This window comes from Scyliorhinus canicula, chromosome 20 (assembly GCF_902713615.1).
Source record: "Scyliorhinus canicula chromosome 20, sScyCan1.1, whole genome shotgun sequence".
Lineage (NCBI taxonomy): Eukaryota > Metazoa > Chordata > Chondrichthyes > Carcharhiniformes > Scyliorhinidae > Scyliorhinus > Scyliorhinus canicula.
Window position 1 is genome coordinate 74634474 of NC_052165.1, and position 20201 is coordinate 74654674.

Sequence of the window (20201 nt, forward strand, 5' to 3'; positions counted from 1 at the left end):
TGCAGTGTTAAGTTGGGTGCACTAATCTCCAACACTCAACGTGCTTCTCTAGTTGTGGAGTGGAGCCACTGCCCGAAACGGGCTCTCCGCCTTACCTCTTGCGGCAGCTCCAACTTGGATCGGTCATTGGGCTCCTTGGATTGCAAACCCATCAGGTATGGAACTGGAGCGTCCAGGAAGTGCAGCAGGGAGGCCGGGAGAATGGGAACGTAGACATGCTGCCACTGGAAAGGGAAAAGCAGCGTTGTGATTCCTTCAGCCACTGTCATTAGGCGTTGGTAATCTGAAAGCAGACAATGATATCTAATTTATCGTTTGGTGGAGGAAAGCACAGGAGATGAAGGCTTCAACAACACAAAAAAGTCCACGCAAGATATCATCACACCAAATGTTCAGTTTCGATTTTCAATAATCTGTGTCAATGTACTGCATCAGTATCTATTTGGAGCCACTTCAGAAAATAGCGCTTTGTATAACAACACTGTACACCATAAAATAATGACATTCTTTCAAGATGTTTTGCTATAATGGAATAGGAGAATGGAAAGGCAATTAGTGTTAATGTTATGTTAGTTATATTGTTCAGGAAAATAGGTGAAGGGCATTGTTTACTAAGTACTTTGAGCAGGTATAAATTGGGGGCAGCTGGGACACTGGATGTGAGAGGAGAACTATGAGACTGCACTTAGAATTTAGTGCAGAAGGAGGCCATTCGGCCCATCGAGTCTGCACTGGCCCTTGGAAAGAACACCCCACCCAAGCCCACACCTCCACCCTATCCCCGTAACCCCACCTAACCTTTTTTGACACTAAGGGCAATTTAGCATGGCCAATCCACCTAACCTGCACATCTTTGGACTGTGGCAAGAAACCAGAGCACCCGGAGGAAACCCACACAGACAGGGGGAGAATGTGCAGACTCCACACAGACAGTGACCTAAGCCGGGAATCGAACCTGGGACCCTGGAGCTGTGAAGCAACAGTGCTGACCACTGAGCTACCGTGACGTCCTACAAAGTTGATAAATTTTAATAACAAATTACAGTAAAGATTATTAAAGAAGAGCTCTGACACTTGGAATATAGTGTTCAGTTCTGGTCATCACACTACCAGTAGGATGTGGAGGCTTTGGAGAGGGAGAAGAGGTTTACCAGAATATTACCTGGTATGGAGGGCATTAGCTATGAGGAGAGGTTGGATAAAATCGGTTTGTTCTCAGTGGAACAACGGAGGTTGAGGGGTGGCCTGATAGAAGTCTACAACATTATGAGGGGCATGAACAGAGTGGATAGTTAGAGGCTTTTTCCCAGGATGGACATAGGTTTAAGATACGAACAACAAAGTTCAGAGGAGATGTGTGAGGGAAGTTTTTTTTACACAGAGGGTAGTGGGTGCCTGGAACTCACACTGCCAGAGGAGGTGGTGGAAGCAGGTACAATAGTGACTTTTAAGGGGCACCTTGACAAATATATGAATAGGATGGGAATAGAGGGATATAGACCCCGGAAGTGTAGAAGATTTTAGTTTAGACGGGCAGCATGGTCAGCGCAGGCATGGAGGGCCGAAGGGCCTGTTCCTATGCTGTACTTTTCTTTGTTCTTTGTTTCGGTTTTGACTTCACGATCCAGATTGGATTCTATTAACAACCATGATAAGCAAAACCACTTGCTTCCTGCTTCTAAAGATGGAATTACGGTCTACTGCTCCCAAAACACAGGGTAAAAGAAAACCTCAGCATCCTGAACAGTAAAAACACATTTGCTTCGGTTTAGTGGCTCTGATTATAGCCATAGAGGTCTACAGCACAGATAAGGCCCTTCGGCCCATCGCGTCTGTGCCTGTCAAAAACAACCACCTAATTGTTCTAATCCCATTTTCCAGCACTTGGCCCATAACCTTGGCATCGCAAGTGCACATCTAAATATTTCTTAAATGTTATGAGGGTCCCGGGCTCCGCCACCCTTTCAGGCAGAGAATTCCAGACTCCCACCACCCTCTGGGTGAAAGGTTTTTACTCACATCCCCTCTAATCCTCCTGCCCCTTGCCTTAAATCTATGTCCTCTGGTCATTGATCTCTCCAACAGTGGGAAAAGTGTCTTCCTGTCTATCTGTGCTTTTCATAATTTTATACATCTCAATAATGTCCCCCCTCAGTCTCCTCTGCTTCAAAGAAAACAACCCCAGTCTATCAATCTTTCTTCATAGCCTAGACTCTCGAGCCCAGGCAACATGCTGGTAAATTTCTTCTGCACCATTTCAAGCTGTCACATCCTTCCTACAACTGTTCCAGAACTGCCCACAATACTCTCGCTGTGGCTTGACCAACGTTTTATACAGTTCCAGCATAACATCCCTGCTCTTAAACTCCATAGGATAGAAGGTTAACCAGCTGATTAGAATAGATCATATTAACAGATACAATGAATGTAGCTTGCATAACTTGCGAAATATTTCACATTTAGCAGTCTTCTTTAAAACATTACTACCATACAGCACCGGGAACGTTTTGGGCAGCACGGTAGCACAGTGGATAGCATTGTGGCTTCACAGCGCCAGGGTCCCAGGTTCGATTCCCCGCTGGGTCACTGTCTGTGCGGAGTTTGCACGTTCTCCCAGTCTCTGCGTGGGTTTCCTCCGGGTGCTCCGGTTTCCTCCCACAGTCCAAAGACGTGCAGGTTAGGTGGATTGGCCATGCTAAATTGCCCTTAGTATCCAAAACATTTAGGAGGGGTTATTGGGTTATGAGGATAGGGTGGAAGTGAGGGCTTAAGTGTCAGAGCCCAGACTCTCGAGTCGATGGGCCAAATGGCCTCCTTCTGCACTGTATGTTCTATGTTCTATGAATACAGACAGCAATAATATCGTGCAAAGAAATGGGTCACACTTTGAGTTCATTACACCATTTTTTTTTCTTCTAAAGAAAGAACCAGATAATTTACAGACATTTGTCCCATTGTTAGGATAACAACAGCACCATTACCATCACTGAATCCCCCACAATCAACATCCTCAGGGTTACCGTTGATCAGAAACTGAACTGAACTAGCCGCATTAATACTGTGGCTACCGGGACAGGTCAAAGGCTAGGAATCCTATGGCGAGCAACTCACCTCCTGACCCCCAAAGACAGTCCATCATCTGCAAGGCACAAGTCAAGAGTGTAATGGAACACTCTCCACGCCTCGATGAGTGCAGATCCTACAACACTCAAGAAGCTCGACACCTACCAGGACAAAGCAGCCCACTTGATTGCTGCTCCTTCCACAAACATTTAAACCTTCCAGCAACATTTAAACCCTCCACCGCCGACGAACAGTGGCAGCCGTGTACATCATCTACAAGATGCACTGTAGGAACTCACCAAGGTTCCTTAGACAACACCTTCCAAATCCACGATCACTACCATCTCGAAGGACAAGAACAGCAGATACCTGGGAACCCCACCACCTGGAGGCTCCCTGCCAAGTCAGTCACACCCTGATTTGGAAATATATTGCCGTTTCTTCGCTGTTGCAGGGGCAACATCCTGGAACTCCCTCCCTGACAGCACAGTGGGTGCACCTACATCTAAGGGACTGCAATGGTTCAGTCGGCAACTCACCACCACCTTCCGAAGGGCAACTAGGGATGGGCAGTAAATGCTGGCCTAACCAGCGACGCTCACATCCCGTAAATGCATTAAAAAATATGAACATAAAAAACAAGGCACCTAAACTAACACTCCACTGAGGTGCTAATCACTCAGAACCAGCTCCACTGGGCAGGACAAGACATTGGTATATTCAACACCAGACCCTGGAACAACTGCTCTACTGCAGGAGAGGTGTGCTGCACTGTCGGAGGTGCCGTCTTTCACATTATCCCAGGTCCTCTCGGGTATGTGTAAAAGATGCCATGGCATTATTTTGGGAAAGAAGGTGAGAGTTCTTCTGTGTAATGGCCAATATTTTCCAATAAGTTGGCTTTGCAGCTGAGATTATTCTCAACCTTGCCCTTCGCTTGGGTGTGGTGACCCTAAATCACCACCAGTTAGCTCTCCCGCTCAAAGGAGAAAGCAGTCTATGGTCACCTGGGTCTACGGTGACTTTCACTCCCTCAGCGCTGAACCGGAGGATCAGTCTGGATTATGTGCTCGAGCCCCTGAAGCCGCGCTCAAAATTACAACCTTCTGCTTCAAAGGTGAAAGCGTTACTACTGAGACATCATGGTCTTAAAATAGGAAAGTGGGGGGAGGGGGGGGGGGGGGGGAGGGGCTTAGGGAGGGAATGCTGAGAGAAGGCATAGGAGCCTGCATGAAGCCACAGACTAAAAATAAATCAATTTGACCCAGTAATCAGGTTATGGCTGCACAGGTAAATGGGTTCTGCATTCACAAGTGCAACCATCATTCTGTCTGTCAAATAGAGCGGGTTGCCACTTTGCACGAGGCCTTGTAGTAATAATAAAATAAGATAATAATAATTTTCAGTAGAGTCTCACTTGAGTTTCACCCAAGTAGCCACGAACCAACAGGAAAAGTTTATTTTGGGGTACGTATGAAAAATACAAGATCCAATTCTGATCACAAGGAACCTTTCATGTTACTTGTCCGAATTTGATTAGCCATCGGGCACTTCGGAGAGACTCCTGAACGCAGGATCTCTAGGACCACTGACGGGATTGACCAGAGCTGCTAAATCTGAAGGCAGATTCGCTCGGAAATTTATAATACCACCGGAGTAATATTTTTAATTCATCACCTGGCATCAATCCCAGTGACAGGGCCCTTGTCCAGTATTTAATTTTACAATTCCTTTCACAAATACCCCAGCAACATTTCATATCAATTGGTCTTGCATCCGTATTTCAATCCTGTGTACAGTTGGCGGTACAAGTTGCCCGTGTTGTTGAAGATTATCAGGGAAGAACACAGCGTGAAAGGCAATAAATCCGGGCTTCCGCACTCTCGAAACTAGAGCTCAGCGGCCCAACTCCGTTTCAATTCGGATAGCTATCAATTGTTGAAGCGGGTTACTGTTTAGCACAAGTGCTTGAACGCCATCTGATCGTCGCAGTGTCAGGCCTCATGAATTATTTCCCAATGTCCTCTGTGTCTTTTCGAGATTGAGTTTAACGATGACTGCAAGTTGCACTTGCGTCCGTCGCATGGAAGCACGCTTGGTTGCTAAGAAGAATGCCACAGCAGGCTCTGCTGCGTACCTCAACTATTCCAAAACAACCGCGTGCCACTTCCACTGGCTGCTTACACTTCATCAAAACGGTCTGAGCCTGCTCCTTATTTTACCCTGTCCATCCACTATCCAAAATGTTTTCAGTATAAATTCAAAAACAGGAGGTGACGACCCTCACGTGAAAACATCTTCTTTCATCTCCTTCAAAAATCCATAGTCTCCTGCAGTCTCTCGCTGGAGTGTTTTCATTTATACACTCTCTTCCCAGCCCCCTCCATCCTGTGCCCCCTCCCCATCCTACCAGCTCCCCCCCCCATCCCACCAGCCCTCTCTCCCCAACCCACTCAACCCTGTCCCTCCTCGCCATCCCACCCCGCTACATCCCATCACTCCCTTCTCCCTATCCTACTCCACGCTATCCCCCCTCCCCATCCCACCAACTCCCTCACCACATCCCACTCCACCCCTCCCTTTTGCCTACTTCAAATCTTTGCATGGTTAGCGGGAGCTCTCAGCCGTGGAGGACCAATGTCCACACACATGCTGTGCTAGTATGCAAAGTCAGTCGCTGGCTGTTCTCAGTATCATTATCTCACCTCACGGGCATGGTGGACAGGTGTCACAATCCAATTGCGACCCGAGCAGTAAGTCATGAACTGAAATTCAGGCCACTGCGGTGACCTGGCCAAGGATCACTTCTGGATTTGGATTTGTTTTATTGTCACGTGTACCGAGGCGCAGTGAAAAGTATTGCTCTGCATACAGTCCAGACAGATCATTCCATACCCGAAGAAAAAACATAGAGCATACAGAAATACACAATGTATTTATCTGTGTCACTTGCGTTTACATCATTTATGTCCAATAAAATGGAGCAGTTACTGCTATTCATAGAAGAATCCATGCAGTGCAGAAGCAGGCCATTCGGCCCAATCAATCTGCACCGACCCTCCGAAACGGCACCCGACCTACGCCCACTTCTCCGCCCTAATCCTGTAACTACGCAACCCCACATAACCTGCACATCTTTGGACTGTGGGAGGAAACTGGAGCATCGGGAGAAAGCCCACGCAGACACGGGGAGAAGTACAAACTCCACGCAGTCACTCAAGGCCGGAATCGAACCCAGTCCCTGGTGCTGAGAGGCAGCAGTGCTAACCACTGTGCCACCGTGGGGGAACACAACACACATCTTGAATGTGTCAATGTCGCTCAAGCTTAATTTGTTACTGAGCTTAAGAGGGCAATTGAGAGGCCAGAGAAAGTGGTAGAGATGGTCGACATGCTGTCGAGCCAGCTCCTGCTTCCCCATAATGCCCTGATGTGATCATAGCAAATATCTAGTGATTGAAATGTAACATTATCCAAAGGAAACTGACAAAGCAAAATCAATATTAATGGAAACAGATGTCTGTCATGAGAAAGACTCTAATCAATTCTTACTAACAATATGGGGGAGTGTGTACATCAGTTTCAGGATCAGATGTCCTTGGATAACATTGTAGTTTTGTAGTCGGTTTGATTTCTCCAATCCAAAGGTACTTACGCACAAATGATTGTTGAGTCGATCAGGAAACAGATAAGAAGATGTTCATCATTTTGTACTGGCCAGCACATACAGTTCTGACTTCAGAATCTTCCATCTTTCTCCAGCCGCACTAACTTGCACCTATTGATCACTGTCTAGCCCACTCTGTCTCAATGCTAGTTTGTGATGTGATTGTGGAGTGTGATGTTTTTCACCCAGGAATAAGTTGCTGGTCTATACCCAGGAGATTGGAGGTAATTGGACTACTCTTTGAAAGTGCTTGGACAGACACAGTGGGCCAAACGGCCTCCTTCTGAGCCGTACACTTACATAATAAAGAAATAATTTCCATTTAAACAGCGCCTTTCACAACCCAAAGCATTTTAACAGCCTGAGAATTACCTTTGTATCCACTACTGCAATGAAGAAAATGGCGCAACCAATTTGCCCACAGAAAACCCCACAAACACTGTGCTGATAATGACCAGAAAATCTATTTTCTGAGTGATGTAGCTTGGAAGATATACAAGGTGACCAGAGCACCAGAAGAATTCCCCTTCTCTTCTTCACAACTCAAAGGATGTGGGTGTCGTCGGCTGGGCCAGCATTCATTGCCCATCCCTAATTGCCCTTGAGGAGGTGGTGGTAAGCTGCATTCTTGAGCCGCCACCATGCATATGGTGTGGGTATGTCAGAGGGCCTTTTACATCCACCTGACTGGACTGAGGAGGCCTTGGTTTATTGTCACGCCTGAAAGACAACGCCTGCAACAGTGCAACACTCCATCAGTACTGTACTGGACGGTCAGCTTGGGAGTTTGTCCTTGAACCGATAGTCCACCAACTGGGAGACGACAGCGTCAGCCCCCAAGTCACGGCTGTTAGGCGAATATCGACTCTTATTCATACAAGAAACTGAGTTGAAAAAAATTGCGGTAGTGCTGGTATTACGTGTGCTTCGAGACACGAGGGTTACAATGGGGCAGGTGGCAGGATCTTCCGGCCCCACCGTTGCCTACAGGGTGTTTCCCGTGGAATTGCATTCCTCATCGCGGCAGGGGTGCGCCATCAGCGACACCGCAATATCTCGCTAGTGTGAACGGCCAGAAAGTCCCACCCCATATTCCAGACTGGCAATCCAGTGCCCTACCGAGGGAGTGCTGCATTGCCACAGGTGCCACTTTGCAGGTGATTGAAAAGGGGAGTCCCTTTTTCCCTTCCACTGGCTCAGGTATTGGTATTATTTTAAAATAAAGGACAGGAAATTCTCCCCCTGTTTTGGACAAAATCCTTCCCTCACCCAAAACAAAACCCAGCGCCTCACCGCAACACGTCCATTTAACATCATCCAACGTTTCACTGAGCTGTAGAGGAGCGCAATCAGACAAAACTGAGGAAACGTTAGGACAGGTGACTAAAAATTTGGTTAAAAAGTAAAGTTTTAAATTTACTTGTGGAATTTTGTGAGAAGATGAGCTGGCATGTGGGTGTAGGGAATGTCGGAGCACAGCAGCGAAGGCAATTTATTGGACTGGATATTTCCGACAGATATAACAAGGGACAATTTGCTCTTAGATGTGATTTAACTAAATGGGAACAAAGTCCCACAGTGAGCGCATTTAGCCACATGTTTCCCGGCACTGCTATTAAACATCACTCGGGTTAGATAAGGGGCCTCAGCGGGGAACGCGCTGTCAAGGCCACACATAGCCCAGCTTCCTGCACTGAGAAGCTCCGCTCACCGTATCTTCTCAGTGTAGCGAGAGATTGGGACGCCAATTAAATATGGCGTCATGATATCGCCACTGTGCAAAAAATGCCACCTTGGCAATGCCAACCTGGTACTCTAGCAGTGCCCCTGCCAGCTGGAAGTGCAACCTGGGCAACTTGGCAGATCAAGGCTGTGCCAGAGTGCCAAGGTGGCATCAGCAGTGCCAGGGTGCCAGGTTGGCAGTGCCAGGGTGCCATGGTGGCATCAGCAATGCCAGGGTGCCATTGGCAGTGCCAGGGTGCCAAGGTGGCATCAGCAGTGCCAGGGTGGAAGTACCAGGGTGCCAAGGTGGCATCAGCAGTACCAGGGTGCCAGGTTGGAAGTACCAGGGTGCCAAGGTGGCATCAGCAGTGCCAGGGTGTCAGGTTGGCAGTGCCAGGGTGTCAGGTTGGCAGTACCAGAGTGCCAAGGTGGCATCAGCAGTGCCAGGGTGCCACACTGCCCAAAGTGCACAGACCCAGGGACCTGACCCAAGACCCCAACCCCCGAGTGCTAAACCATCTGGTCCCTGTCTGTGGAGGCCAGGACTAAACGGGGCTCGCCTGAACTCTCGAGGCGAAGTTGATAGATCCCAATGCCTCGGGTGCCTCGGAACACTGCATATTAACGCGCTGTCTCATTCTAATCTGCAGATTTTCCAAAAAGTGATCCCACCCACAATGTGCAGGATTGACATTGCAACACCTCGCGAGATTTCACGTGATCTTGTGAGGCGTTGCGAGCCAGGAAGAACTCGGGAGCGGGGTCTCCCGGCTTCTATCGGCCACGTTGCGCAGCAGCGCGTTGCTTTTCGGACACAGCGTGGCCGTTCGATCGTGTCCATTAGCATACAGTGTAGCCCCAGAGATTCACTGACCTGGTCTGTTTGGCTTGAAACAAAACACAATTCTGGACAGCGACAATTTGGAAAGAAGTTCATGCTCATGGATGTTAGGTATGGAGAGCTGAAAGCTCATTTCCACTCTCCTCAATCTGCCAGCGTTAATCTCTTTCAGGGTCCGTTGAAGATCTGCACAAGTTCCTGCGACCCCACTCCTGCAGGAGTAATCTTTCTTATATACCATTGTGGACTTCCTACTTAACCTATTCTTTGTTCCTTTTGACTGAAATGAAGTTGAAAGTTTTAAGTTATGGATTCATGCACACTGGGAGTTGAGCTGGAACTCGCATGGACTAGTTGGTAGCATACCCGCCTCTTGAGCGACAAGGGTTCAACTCCCACTCCAGGGCTCGAGCCCAAAAGCCAAGGCGGCTCTCCAATGCAGCATCGAGCGAGTGCTGCGCTGTCGGAGGTGCTGCCTTTTGGATGAGGTGTTAAATGGTGCCCACCCTCTCAGCAAGGGGTAAAAGGTCTCCTGGCACAATGTTGAAGGAGAGCAGGGCAGTGATCTCTGATATCCGCACTAATATTCATCCCCCAATAAACATCGCAAAAAATAGATAATTTATACATGAAGAGTGGCAGAGGACTGCTGGCACCGAGAATGCCCAAGCCCCGTGTGCTGAACGTAGGTATATATTGTATTATAGGTATTTGTTGCAGTAAGGATTAAAAGACTGTGTTAATGTGTGTATGACTGCTGCGGTAGCGTTTTTTCCAATCCTGGTTTACAAGACAGCTCAGCTTTTTGGCAGCCAGAGGTGCAATTAAAGCATCGTAAAAGGTTGGCTCATCGGATTTTTTGTTTATATGAAGGGGGGTCCCCTGTGGAGTAGTTAATTAGAGACATTGTGTTCAGTTAGTAAGATGATGTAGTTAATGGGAGGAGCCAAGAGCTGAGGTAGTCAGGTGTTGAGGTTTCAGTTTAGGCTTTAGATTGGATGTGAACAGAAGTCAAGCATCTGCTCTCGGTACAGTTCAGTTTTTTTTTTGTTTTTTTAAATTTAGATTACCCAATTATTTTTTCCAATTAAGGGGCAATTTAGCGTGGCCAATCCACCTACTCTGCACATTTTTTTTGGGTTGTGGGGGCGAAACCCACGCAGACACGGGGAGAATGTGCAAACTCCACACGGACAGTGACCCAGAGCCGGGATCGAACCTGGGACCTCAGCGCCGTGAGGCGGTTGTGCTAACCACTAGGCCACCGTGCTGCCCTGGTACAGTTCAGTTAAACATCTCTAGCAGTTTCTTTCCAAGTAATTCAAAGTTTTATATTTTTATTTTACTTTTTTTTTTAAATATAAATTTACAGTACCCAATTATGTTTTTCCAATTAAGGGGCAATTTAGCATGGCCAATCCACCTAACCTGCACATGTTTGGGTTGTGGGGATGAAACCCCCGCAGACAAGGGGAGAATTGCAAACTTCACACAGACAGTGATCCAGGGCAGTGATCGAACCCTGGTCCTCAGCGCCGTGAGGAAGCAGTGCTAACCACTGCACCACCGTGCCGCCCTCTGTTCAGAGTTTTAAGTTGGGAGCTGGAAGTCAAGCTATGAAAGCAGGGCAGCACGGTGGTGCAGTGGGTTAGTGCCTCACGGCGCCGAGGTCCCAGGTTCGATCCCAGCTCTGGGTCTGCACATTCTCCCCGTGTTTGCGTGGGTTTCGCCTCCACAACCCAAAGATTTGCAGGCTAGGTGGATTGGCCACGTTAAATTGCCCTTAATTGGAAAAAATGAATTGGGTACTCTAAATTTAAAATAACTTTTTTTTTTAAAAAGCAGTGAAAGCAGTTTTTTTTAAAAAGCAATGAAAGCAGTTTTCTGAAGACGTCAGCTAAAGATCCTGCATGGTTTTGACAGGGTCAGGTCTCTTTCTTCAAAAAGGTTTCTCAGTTTCAAAGTGGAGTTTCAAGACATCTCCTAACAGCGAATATTCCCGAGTGCTAACTGTGTTTAAAAGTGGATTGGGGTCTGGGATGGTTTGAATGGAAGTAAAGATAGCAGTTAAGGGTTATTGTGTCACTGCATTGATTAGCATTGTCCTGTGTGATGGTAAAGATATTCTAATACTGTGTTAGTAATAAAGTTTATTTTAATATACCACATCCCTATTTCACTATTGCAGCGAAGTATCCTATGCTCCCTGTCTTACAAGACTAAAATAAGATATTGGGGTTTCAGTCTGGTACCCTAGCCACTGCTGGGGTCGGACAGGGATTGTAATATCACACCATAAATATCTGCTAGGTACAATGGCATGGGCCATTCCTCTCTGAGGTACAAGTGCCCCACATTGAGGGCTGTGCCCATAACTGCCCAATATCAAATTTATTTGACACTGGAGTGTAACTGCGTGTGATCTGAACTGTTACCTGGCTCTTTCACACTACATCTGCTTCTTCAATAGCCTCATCGCTTGCTGTTTGTGGGAGCTTACTGTGCTCCAATTGGCTGCTGCATTTCACACATCGGGACAGTGAAGATACTACAAACGTTCTTCACTGGCTGTAAGGCACTTCGAGACGCCCAGTGATTGTGGAAAGCCTGAGATAAACACACGTCTTTCTTTCTTTCATTCTGAAAACACACTTTACAATCCTTACACCAGTGGGGAAAACAGAACGTTCATCACACCAGGCTGGCTTGGATGAGAATGTAGAGCCCAGAGGGGTAAAAATTCCAACGCAGCGTGGAACAGGGACACTGATCTTTGTAGGTGTCACTCACCCAGGGAGCTGAAGAGCTATAACTCAATTAACAGTGAATTCCCCGTTCACGGTCGCTCGAGGCGCTCAGAACAGCCCTGGGGTTATGGAGAAGCACGTTCCCTGAATTGCATTAGCTTTCCACAAGCAGCTGCAACACAGTGTAAACGCAGGAAGACGCAGCTCTGAATATATGATCTCCACCGTGGAATGAAAATAAACACCGGGCAGTTCTCCAGTTTTTTTGAAGTCCCCGAGAAATGGTAAGACACACATTTGTTGCATTCCCAACCAACAGTTTCTGACAAATGTAAAACCTCTCACTGTACGTCGAGTATCAATCAGCAACGGAGCTTTGAACACTCAAGGGGTGGCACAATGGTTTGCACTGCTGCCTCACAGCGCCAGGGATCCGGGTTCGATTCCAGCCTCGGGTGACTGTCTGGAGAACATAGAACATAGAGAAATGCAGCACAGAACAGGCCCTTCGGCCCACGATGTTGTGCCAAACTTTTGTCCTAGTTTAATCATAGTGTCCAAAATTCTATGATAATCTAAGGGCAATTTATCATGGCCAATCCACCCAACCTGCACATCTTTAAACTGTGGGAGGAAACCGGAGCACACGGAGGAAACCCACGCACACACGGGGAGGATGAGCAGACTCCGCACAGACAGTGACCCAAGCCGGAATCGAACCTGAGATCCTGGAGCTGTGAAGCAATTGTGCTATCCACAATGCTACCATGCTGCCCTTAAGAACAAATTAATCTACACCATTATTCTACCATAATCCATGTACCTATCCAATAGCTGCTTGAAGGTCCCTAATGTTTCCGACTCAACTACTTCCACAGGCAGTGCATTCCATGCCCCCACTACTCTCTGGGTAAAGAACCTATCTCTGACATCCCCCCTATATCTTCCACCATTCACCTTAAATTTATGTCCCCTTGTAATGGTTTGTTCCACCTGGGGAAAAAGTCTCTGACTGTCTACTCTATCTATTCCCCTGATCATCTTATAAACCTCTATCAAGTCGCCCCTCATCCTTCTCCGTTCTAATGAGAAAAGGCCGAGCACCCTCAACCTTTCCTCGTAAGACCTACTCTCCATTCCAGGCAACATCCTGGTAAATCTCCTTTGCACCTTTTCCAAAGCTTCCACATCCTTCCTAAAATGAGGCGACCAGAACTGCACACAGTACTCTAAATGTGGCCTTACCAAGGTTTTGTACAGCTGCATCATCACCGCACGGCTCTTAAACTCAATCCCTCTGTTAATGAACGCTAGCACACCATAGGTCTTCTTCACAGCTCTATCCACTTGAGTGGCAACTTTCAAAGATCTATGAACATAGACCCCAAGATCTCTCTGCTCCTACATTGCCAAGAACCCTACTGTTAACCCTCTATTCCGCATTCATATTTGTCCTTCCAAAATGGACAACCTCACACTTGTCAGGGTTAAACTCCATCTGCCACTTCTCAGCCCAGCGCTGCATCCTATCTATGTCTCTTTGCAGCCGACAACAGCCCTCCTCACTATCCACAACTCCACCAATCTTCGTATCATCTGCAAATTTACTGACCCACCCTTCAACTCCCTCATCCAAGTCATTAATGAAAATCACAAACAGCAGAGGACGCAGAACTGATCCCTGCGGTACACCACTGGTAACTGGGCTCCAGGCTGAATATTTGCCATCCACCACCACTCTCTGACTTCTATCGGTTAGCCAGTTCGTTATCCAGCTGGCCAAATTTCCCACTATCCCATGCCTCCTTATTTTCTGCATAAGCCTACCATGGGGAACCTTATCAAATGCCTTACTAAAATTCATGTACACTACATCCACTGCTTTAACCTTCATCCACATGCTTGGTCACCTCCTCAAAGAAGTCAATAAGACTTGTAAGGCAAGACCTACCCCTCACAAATCCGTGCTGACTATCCCTAATCAAGCAGTGTCTTTCCAGATGCTCAGAAATCCTATCCCTCAGTACCCTTTCCATTACTTTGCCTACCACTGAAGTAAGACTAACTGGCCTGTAATTCCCAGGGTTATCCCTATTCCCTTTTTTGAACAGGGGCACGGCATTCGCCACTCTCCAATCTACCCTGTGGCCAAATGGGTTCAATTACCAAAGCCTGCGCACACACACAGAATGGAGAGGGTGCGGAGGAGGTCGAAAGCAACTAAAGTATCAGCAGTGCCAGGGGCACAATGGTCTTGCACAGCTTCTAATTCCCTTTGCTGCTCAGAAAGTGACAAAACTGACAGCATAATGGCAACCAGGCCACAAAACCTGTGGCAAGAGTCCTCAGCCAGGGAGCCATAGGAATGGTCCCCGGACAATCAGGAGGATGCGAGACGGCAGAGCACAGACTGGGAGGGGCAGATGCGATCCCCTCCCAGAGGGAAGCCGAAGGCTTCTGGAAGGGGCAGGGGAAGTATCGCTGTTTCACTCAGCACCCAAGGAGTGCATTAAGAAACACTTACATTCTGCAGTTCCAACCTCCCCTTCCACAGCCAGATTTCCGGAGATCCAGTGGTTAGCACTGCTGCCTCATGGCACCGAGGTCCAGAGTTCGATCCCGGCCCCGGGTCACTGTCCGGGTGGAGTTTGCCCATTCTCCCCGTGTCCCCCCAACCCAAAGATGTGCAGGTTAGGTAAATTGGCCATGCTAAATTTTCCCTTACATTGAAGCATTTTGAAAAAGGTTTCCTGAGCTCAGGGGAAACCAGTGCAGCAATCGTTCAATTTAAACCCGTCTCCCAACGGCACTGTGAGAGCCCGATTTAAATAGATTACTGGGAAACAAATTGCTGACACAGCACGTTACCACTGTCACAGCTGACACAGCACGTTACCACTGTCACAATATCAGCAGCGCTTGCACAACAGTATTGGGGTCACATTTTGTTATTTGTCTTTTAAGATTGACTCCCCACAACTTCTATATATACACAGCCCTATTACTTACACACACACTCCCCCAAATACACACACTCTCTCTGGAATACACAGATAGGCCCCCTAATATGCACAGACACACACATGCACAGTCCCCTAAATACATACACACACACACGATCTCTCGACCCTCTAACCGTGGCCACAGGAACCCCTCCCACCCCCACGCTAGGGGGTCCTCAAACTCCCTCACCCTACAAGTGGAATGGGTAGCACAGGGTAGTGGAGGCAGAGGCAGCTGTAGCCAGTCTTCCTAGAAGGATGGAGGGCAGTTCTAGCCAGGCACACCTGGATTGGAGATGCTGGGCCCCAGGGCCCACAAACATGGCCTCAGTAGAGGGTGGGTCAGGGCATCACATGTCTCCCTGCCATCCTGGTCAGTATATGGCCCTTCAAGGTGCGCTCCAGTGGCCACACAACACAGCCTGATGGTCCTCATCAACTTGCTCCTCTGACGAGTTGGCACCCTCTTCCACATGGTCCATCGCTATTCCACTCGTCTCTGCTGGGCACAACATATGACCAAGACACACGTGCACAAACGACACAAGTACATGATACACGCACACGACATACACTTTGACAAATGACACACACAATGACAAACGAATCAAACACAATGACAAACGAATCAAACACAATGACAAACGACTCACACGTGACGAACGCACACAAGACATGGACACGAGAAATGCAAACATCAAGACATCACGAGACACGCACACACGACACATACACACACAACACATACACATCACCATACACATCACGCGACACACATGACCCGACACACATGACCCACCACGCACGAGATACCACACACGAGACACCACAACACATGGGGCTGGATTCTCCGTTTCAGCAGCTAAGTGCTGGCTCGAACGGAGAATTAGCGGGCATTTTATGACGGAATAATCGGCGTTTGCCCCTCACCAATTCCAGGACCAGTGACGGTCTAGCCCCAAGCTCCCAGACTGAAAACGGATGGAAAATGGCAGGGTCCCTGGCTGCCCACGCGCACAGTGACAACCTGCAGCGGTCGTGCAGTACAATATGGCACTGGCTGCGCGCGGACCCAAACCGTCATCCGTGACTCCACAGGTCACCCCCCCCCCCCGGCCATCCCCCACCAGTCCCCCCAGCCCTCAAGGAAGCCTCCCCCAGCCAGCGGCATGGACCCCAGCTGAGTGTGGCGGCGCTGGACACAGTCCACAGGAGCCACACCGGGGTTCCCGGCCGCTGAGACCGCGCATGTCCCACGCGGTGGAAAGTTGGCCCCTTGGAGGCAGAGTGATGCAAAATCAATGGACACGAAACGTGGGTGAAGTCCGAAACGAAAGGCTTTAATCAGCAAGAAGTGACCCCATCAGCAGACGTATAGAAATGGCCTGACTTCTGGGGGACACTGGTTCTTATACCCCGCCTCGTATGCGGAGCTACCTTCCTCTTAGCCGATAGGAATACAGAGAACACAATACTTGGGCCAATGGGCAGCGAGCCCTCTGCACCAATGGCAGCCTCACACTCCCAGGTACCGTAAAACCCCTAGTCATACTACCACACAGAGCATCGCGGGAGAGCCTGCCGACGACACACGCTAACACCGTTGCAACAGCGCATGACATAATGACGCCATTTCAGAGGGGGCATGGCTGGCCGGCGTCAAACTGGCATCGGCCCCGATTTGGGCACTGGAGTCAATTCTCTGCCCAATCGGCGATTACGATGTCGGCGCCAGGCAACAGAGAATCCCGCCCATGATCTCTCAGATGCATAGAAATATCTGCTTTGCGATTGAGCCCCTGGCCATGGCACTGAGGGAATCAGGGAACTGGAGGGGCCTGGTGTGGGGTGGGGAGGAGCATTGAGTGTCGCTGTACGCGGACGACCTGTTGCTGTATGTGGCGGACTCGGTGGGGGGGATGCCGGAGGTGATGAGGATTCTGAGGGAATTCGGGGGTTTCTCGGGGTATAAATTGAACCTGGGCAAGAGTGAGGTGTTTGTGGTGCATCCGGGGGATCAAGAGGAGGGGATTGGTAGGCTCCCATTGAAGCAGGCAGGGAAGAGCTTCAGGTACCTAGGGGTCCAGGAGGCGGGGAGCTGGGGGGCCCTGCACAAGCTCAACCTCACTAGATTGATGGAGCAGATGGAGGAGGAGTTCAAAAGGTGGGATATGTTACCACTGTCACTGCCGGGGAGGGTGCAGTCCGTCAAGATGACGGTGCCCCCGAGGTTTTTGTTCCTGTTCCAGTGCCTCCCCATCCTTATACCGAAGGCCTTTTTTAGGAGGGTCAACAGGAGTATTACGGGATTTGGGTGGGCACATGGGACTCCGAGGGTTCGAAGAGTGTTCCTGGAACGAGGCAAGGATAGGGGGGGCTGGCGTTGCCCAACCTCTGTGGGTACTACTGGGCGGCCAACGCAGCGATGGTGCGTAAGTGGGTAATGGACGAGGAAGGGGCAGCGTGGAAGAGGATGGAGGCGGCGTCTTTTGCGGGCACGAGCCTGGAGGCGCTAGTAACGGCGCCGTTGCCGCTCCCTCCAACGAGGTATACCACGAGCCTGGTGGTGGCGGCTACCCTCAAAATTTGGGCGCAATGGAGACGGCACAGGGGAGAAATGGGGGGCTCGATGGAGGCCCCGATACGGGGGAACCATCGGTTTGTCCCAGGGAGCATTGATGGCGGATTTCTGGGCTGGCACAGGGCAGGGGATAGGAGGTTGAGGGACCTGTTTGTGGAGGGGAGGTTCGCGAGTTTGGGGGAGTTAGAGGGGAAGTTTGGGCTCCCCCCGGGGAACATGTTTCGGTACATGCAGGTTAGGGCGTTTGCCAGGCAGCAGATGGAGGGGTTCCCCTTGTTGCCCCCACGTGGGGTACGGGACAGGGTGCTCTCGGGGGTGTGGGTCGGAGGAGGGAGGATTTCGGACATATACCGGGTAATGCAGGAGGTAGACGAGGCCTCGGTGGAGGAACTGAAGGGTAAATGGGAAGAGGAGCTGGGTGAGGACATTGAGGAGGGGACGTGGGTGGATGCCCTGGAGAGAGTGAATTTCTCCTCTTCCTGTGCGAGGCTTAGCCTCATACAGTTCAAGGTGCTGCATAGGGCCCACATGACTGGGTCAAGGATGAGCAGGTTTTTCAGGGGAGAGGACAGGTGTGCTAGGTGCTCGGGGAGCCCAGCGAACCACGCCCATATGTTTTGGGCGTGCCCAGCGTTGGGGGAGTTTTGGAAGGGGGTAGCAAGGACGGTGTCGAGGGTGGTGGGATCCAGGGTCGAGCCAGGCTGGGGACTCGCAATTTTTGGGGTTGCAGTGGAGCCGGGAGTGCAGGAGGCGATAGAGGCCGGTGTTCTGGCCTTTTCTGGACTTCCTGGCGGAATGGTAGGGAAATAGGCCGATAGCAGCAGCAAACCGGGGGGGGGGGGGGGGGGGGGGGGGGGGGGGAGAAGAACTGTGCACATGGGTTTGTGGAGGGTGCTATCTCTCTCTTTTTTGTTTTTTTCTTTTTTCTTTTTCTTTGTTTTTGTTCTTTCCTTTTGTTTGAAGTTGCTCTTGAAGCTGGGGGGGGGGGGGGGTATTGTTCATGGGTGTTAACTCTATTAACATACAAACGCGGTAAGAGGTTTATATTTTGTATTTTGTAAAAATTTCAATAAAAACTATTTAAAAAAAAAGAAATATCTGCTTTGCTGCTTGCAACATCCTGCCAAACAAAACAATTTACTCTAGCACTTTAGTACATTGCTGATCTGTAATAAAAACCTACTGAGCTTCCAGAGCAACTTACTTCGCTAGAACTTTGGTACTGCAGCAAAAATAAGTAATCACAAATTAAATCTGCAGAACAGCCAGATTTAATATTGACACCAGCGGAGAAACTGGTCCTCGTGCTGGAATGCATCGGAAAATCGGAAATCACACAAAGCGTGCAATGAAATGAAATGAAAATCGCTTATTGTCACGAGTAGGCTTCAATGAAGTTACTGTGAAAAGCCCCTAGTCGCCACATTCCGGCGCCTGTCCGGGGAGGCTGGCACGGGAATTGAACCGTGCTGCTGGCCTGCTTTAAAAGCCAGCGATTTAGCTCAGTGAGCTAAACCAGCCCCTTACAATGGAGTAAAGCCATGGAAAGAAAACCATTTAAAACACAGTTGGCTACCAATGGGAGATGGACCTTGATTGGTGACCTGGGGTGTGATATACTTTTGACCTCTTATAACTAATTTCCATTGGAGAAGCTGTGGTTGTTGAGAGGAGGTTTTATGGAGCTGTCCATGAGGGGCCTGGACAGAGTAGTTAGAGAGAAATTGCTCCCATTAGAGAAGGGTTTGAACGAGAGAACATTGATTTAAGCTGATTATCAAAAGTAGCAACTGCAACATAAGGAGAAACATTTATTGCGCAGCGAGTGGTTAGGGTCTGGAATGCACTGTCTGAGAGTGTGGTGGAGGCAGATTCACACAGCGAGTGGTTAGGATCTGGAATGCACTGTCTGAGAGTGTGGTGGAGGCAGATTCACACAGCGAGTGGTTAGGATCTGGAATGCACTGTCTGAGAGTGTGGTGGAGGCAGATTCACACAGCGAGTGGTTAGGGTCTGGAATGCACTGTCTGAGAGTGCGGAGGAGGCACATTCAATCTGGGCTTTCCAAAGGATATTGGATAATTATCTGAATAGAAATGTTTTTGCAGGGTTCCTGGGGAAATGTGTACGGAGTAAGATGAGGTGAGTGGATCTGGCAGAGAGGCAGCACAAAAATGATGGGCTGAATAACTTCCTGCTGTGACATGACCATTCTATGATTAACCTTGGCGGAGGCTTGCAATGATCCATCTTCCAACTGGATAATTAGATTTTTCTGGTCTTTTATCTATCCTTGTTCCAAGGGTTTGCTGCACGATGAACAATATCTCTCCATTGATTTCTATTCTCCGTTGCCTTCACTGCCAGTGCCACTCAAAAACAAAAAGAATCAGAACCAGCAGTCCAATTGCAAACCATGTAGGTCACCGGCAGGTTAAGGGTTGCTAGCACACCTTCACATTCATGGACTGTTTTCTTTAACCCTCTGGGGAATAATGAGGTAAGTGGATTTCAAGATGATTATCAGCCCATTGAACTGTGCCGAATACTCCTTCCATGGCCAACAGGTCCTGGCATG

General features: G+C 48.9%; 1 protein-coding gene across 3 annotated transcripts in view; it reads right to left on the reverse strand.

Annotated features, from left to right (window-relative positions):
* Window positions 1-20201, reverse strand: part of LOC119955173 (DENN domain-containing protein 5B) — a 291496-nt gene that overhangs the window by 98093 nt on the left and 173202 nt on the right. For all 3 annotated transcript variants that reach the window (XM_038781152.1, XM_038781150.1, XM_038781151.1), the window contains one exon: window positions 96-283. In XM_038781152.1, the coding sequence (XP_038637080.1) occupies window positions 96-283 (188 nt within the window). The remainder of the gene's footprint in view (window positions 1-95; window positions 284-20201) is intronic.